This window comes from Vanessa cardui, chromosome 7, assembly GCF_905220365.1.
Source record: "Vanessa cardui chromosome 7, ilVanCard2.1, whole genome shotgun sequence".
NCBI classification, from domain to species: domain Eukaryota; kingdom Metazoa; phylum Arthropoda; class Insecta; order Lepidoptera; family Nymphalidae; genus Vanessa; species Vanessa cardui.
The window spans coordinates 7451001-7453469 of record NC_061129.1 but is presented as its reverse complement, the minus strand read 5'-3'; the positions used below and the strand labels follow the sequence as shown (position 1 = coordinate 7453469).

The 2469-nt window shown below is 43.4% G+C and overlaps 1 protein-coding gene across 1 annotated transcript; it reads right to left on the bottom strand.

Annotated features, from left to right (window-relative positions):
- Window positions 1-212: 212 nt before the first annotated feature.
- Window positions 213-2216, bottom strand: LOC124531450 (zinc finger protein SNAI2). The gene is made up of 2 exons (XM_047106036.1): window positions 1872-2216; window positions 213-1682 (listed from the first exon to the last, which is right to left on the bottom strand). Exons 1-2 carry the CDS (start codon window positions 2038-2040, stop codon window positions 721-723), a joined length of 1131 nt encoding a protein of 376 aa, XP_046961992.1. The 5' UTR covers window positions 2041-2216; the 3' UTR covers window positions 213-720.
- Between the last annotated feature and the right edge of the window lie 253 nt (window positions 2217-2469).

Genomic DNA, 2469 nt, shown 5'->3' with positions numbered 1-2469 from the left:
ACAAAGATACTGTGTACAAACAAACAAGCATTCGTTTAATTTTATTTTATTATTATTAGTATTAATGTTTTTTAGTTAGGTATGTCTAGTAGCAACATAATCGAAATCGTTGTTTTATTTTAATGTGGCAATTTTGTCATTCTCGTAATTGAATGATGTTATTAGATTATAGAAAATAGGAAGGAAAGTGGTTTCAAATAATAGATTGAATATAATTTTAAATTATTTTTTATTTTCTGCTTACGGAGGTAACGGAGGAGGAACGCAAATTGGCAACATTTTTTTATAATTTTACAGCCTCATGAATAGTTTTGTGCTTATAAATCTTATTAAATAATAAATCCCTAACATACAAACTTATAATTTTTACGAATATATTAATCATCTATAATTAAGGCACTTTGTACATGGCTTAGGATATGAATATATGCATCTAAGTGTATTACACTCGGCAAATGCCACATGACTAGCGATGCCGCAAACAGAGCGACTGAACGAGCTTACTCTAACTTACAACTACGTATCTTATTATACATTGGTCCGTATGAAGCACGAAGTAACATAGCTTGGATGCTTAGACATAATATGCAAACGTTATTTTCTTTATATATTTATAAAAATAATTTATTTTAAATTAACAGTTATATTACAAGAGTGAGTGCTAGTTGTTGATCTTAATCTAGAGTATTCGAGATCGAGGATATTATGGTGTTCAGTCTTTCAATAAGCATGAACCGTCGCAGGTGGCGGATGTTGTTGGTGCGCGTGCGTCGTCGGGAGAGCGTCGCCGCGGTACTCGTACGGAGACGACCCGGGCGCGCCACATCCTCCCTCTAAGTGTTTACTCAACAGCGACATGCGCGAGAAGGTCTTACCGCACCCGGTGCACGAGTACTTCTTAACGTCCGAGTGAGTTTGTAAATGTGCACGTAAATTAGACCTATCGGCGAATGCACGACGACAATGATGGCAAGAAAAAGGTTTTTCACCAGTATGGGTTCGAATGTGTCCCTGTAACAACCAGGGTCTCGAGAAAGCTTTTCCACATAAATGACATTTGCACGGCAAAGTATGGGTTCTGATGTGCATCTTCAAGGCGCCCAGTGATGTGTATACTTTGGCGCAATATTTGCAGCTGAATGATTTTCTCGCGAGACTTCCTTCTGCTGCAGCACAGTGGTACTGTTGATGTTTCGAAAGTCCTGAGTACGTTGAGTAAGATTTCGCACAATCCGGGCACTGATAGCGTGGACGGCGCGGAGCAGATACAGAAACTCCAGAGTCAGAAGACACTGAACCGGGAGATCGCAGGTCTTCTGGGCAAGGTGGTGGCGAAATGGATGAAGGTGGTGAAGCTGGCGAGTACCTAGCGTAGAGTTGCGGATGCGTAGGAGGAGAAAGAGATGGCGCAGCAGAGTACAGTTCTTCCATAGGATATGCAGGGTAGAGTGTTGGCAGATATGCATATTGAGGTGTCGGCCGTGCGAGTTCGGTGGGTAAAGGTTCTAAACGAGCGCGACAAGCTGCAAGGTATTCTATCTGTTGCTGAGGCCATTCTTTTGGTTCAGCTTTTATTATTGCTGTGGCAATAGGTGAAGTTGCTTTGCTGGGGTAGTTGCCAGTTCTAGACAAATCTTCTGGCTTTGTGCTGAGATTTTCCGGTTCATCGTTTTCTGTTTCACCTGGTAACAAAGAAAAAAAAAACAAAATTAATTTATGTGGTATTAAAAATAGGATCATCGGGTTCTATGCCACTGCTAATGTTGAAGATTCTACTATTTTTTAATCAACGTTTTTTAATCAAGTTTTATGTTAAAAACTAAGGTTTGAATATTTTTATATGTAAGAAATATTAATAATATAGTACTTACAATGATAATCGTAATAAAGTCGCGTAGCTAAGTGGGCGGGGTGAGGCGGTGTAGTGGGCGGCGTCGCTGGACGCTCCTCCCGAACCAGCACCGGCCGCTTCTTCAGCGGACAGTGCGCATATTTTTTCGATAACAATGCTCTAGCAGTCTGCGAATCTTCCACGAGCATCTTGCACAATTTTTCACAAACACTTAACTCAATATATTTAACAACAAAATCGTTTCAAGTTTTCACAAATTCACTATAAGGTTATAAACAGTCCATTCATCGATCACTATAAATCTGCGTCGGAGTCGTAGTAAAGTTGCGTTCGGGACGTAAGTGACGTACACGTGCTCTCGTCGACGTCCGGAACTCGAAGTGGTGCGGTGAGGGAAGACCGCGGCTTTTATGCGCTCCCCGTCAACGGCGGCCAGGTGGCGGCGGGTAGGCCGCGCACGTGCGCCGTACCCAATCGGCGGAGGGCGCGGGGCTCCGGCCAATAGGGGCGCGGCGCGGAGCGGGGCGGCGGCGGCACCTGCGCCTCCGCACCCGGCCGCATCGTTTACAGTGCGATATGCCCAGCTTCAGTACCGTTCCGGTTGAAACCGTCGTCGT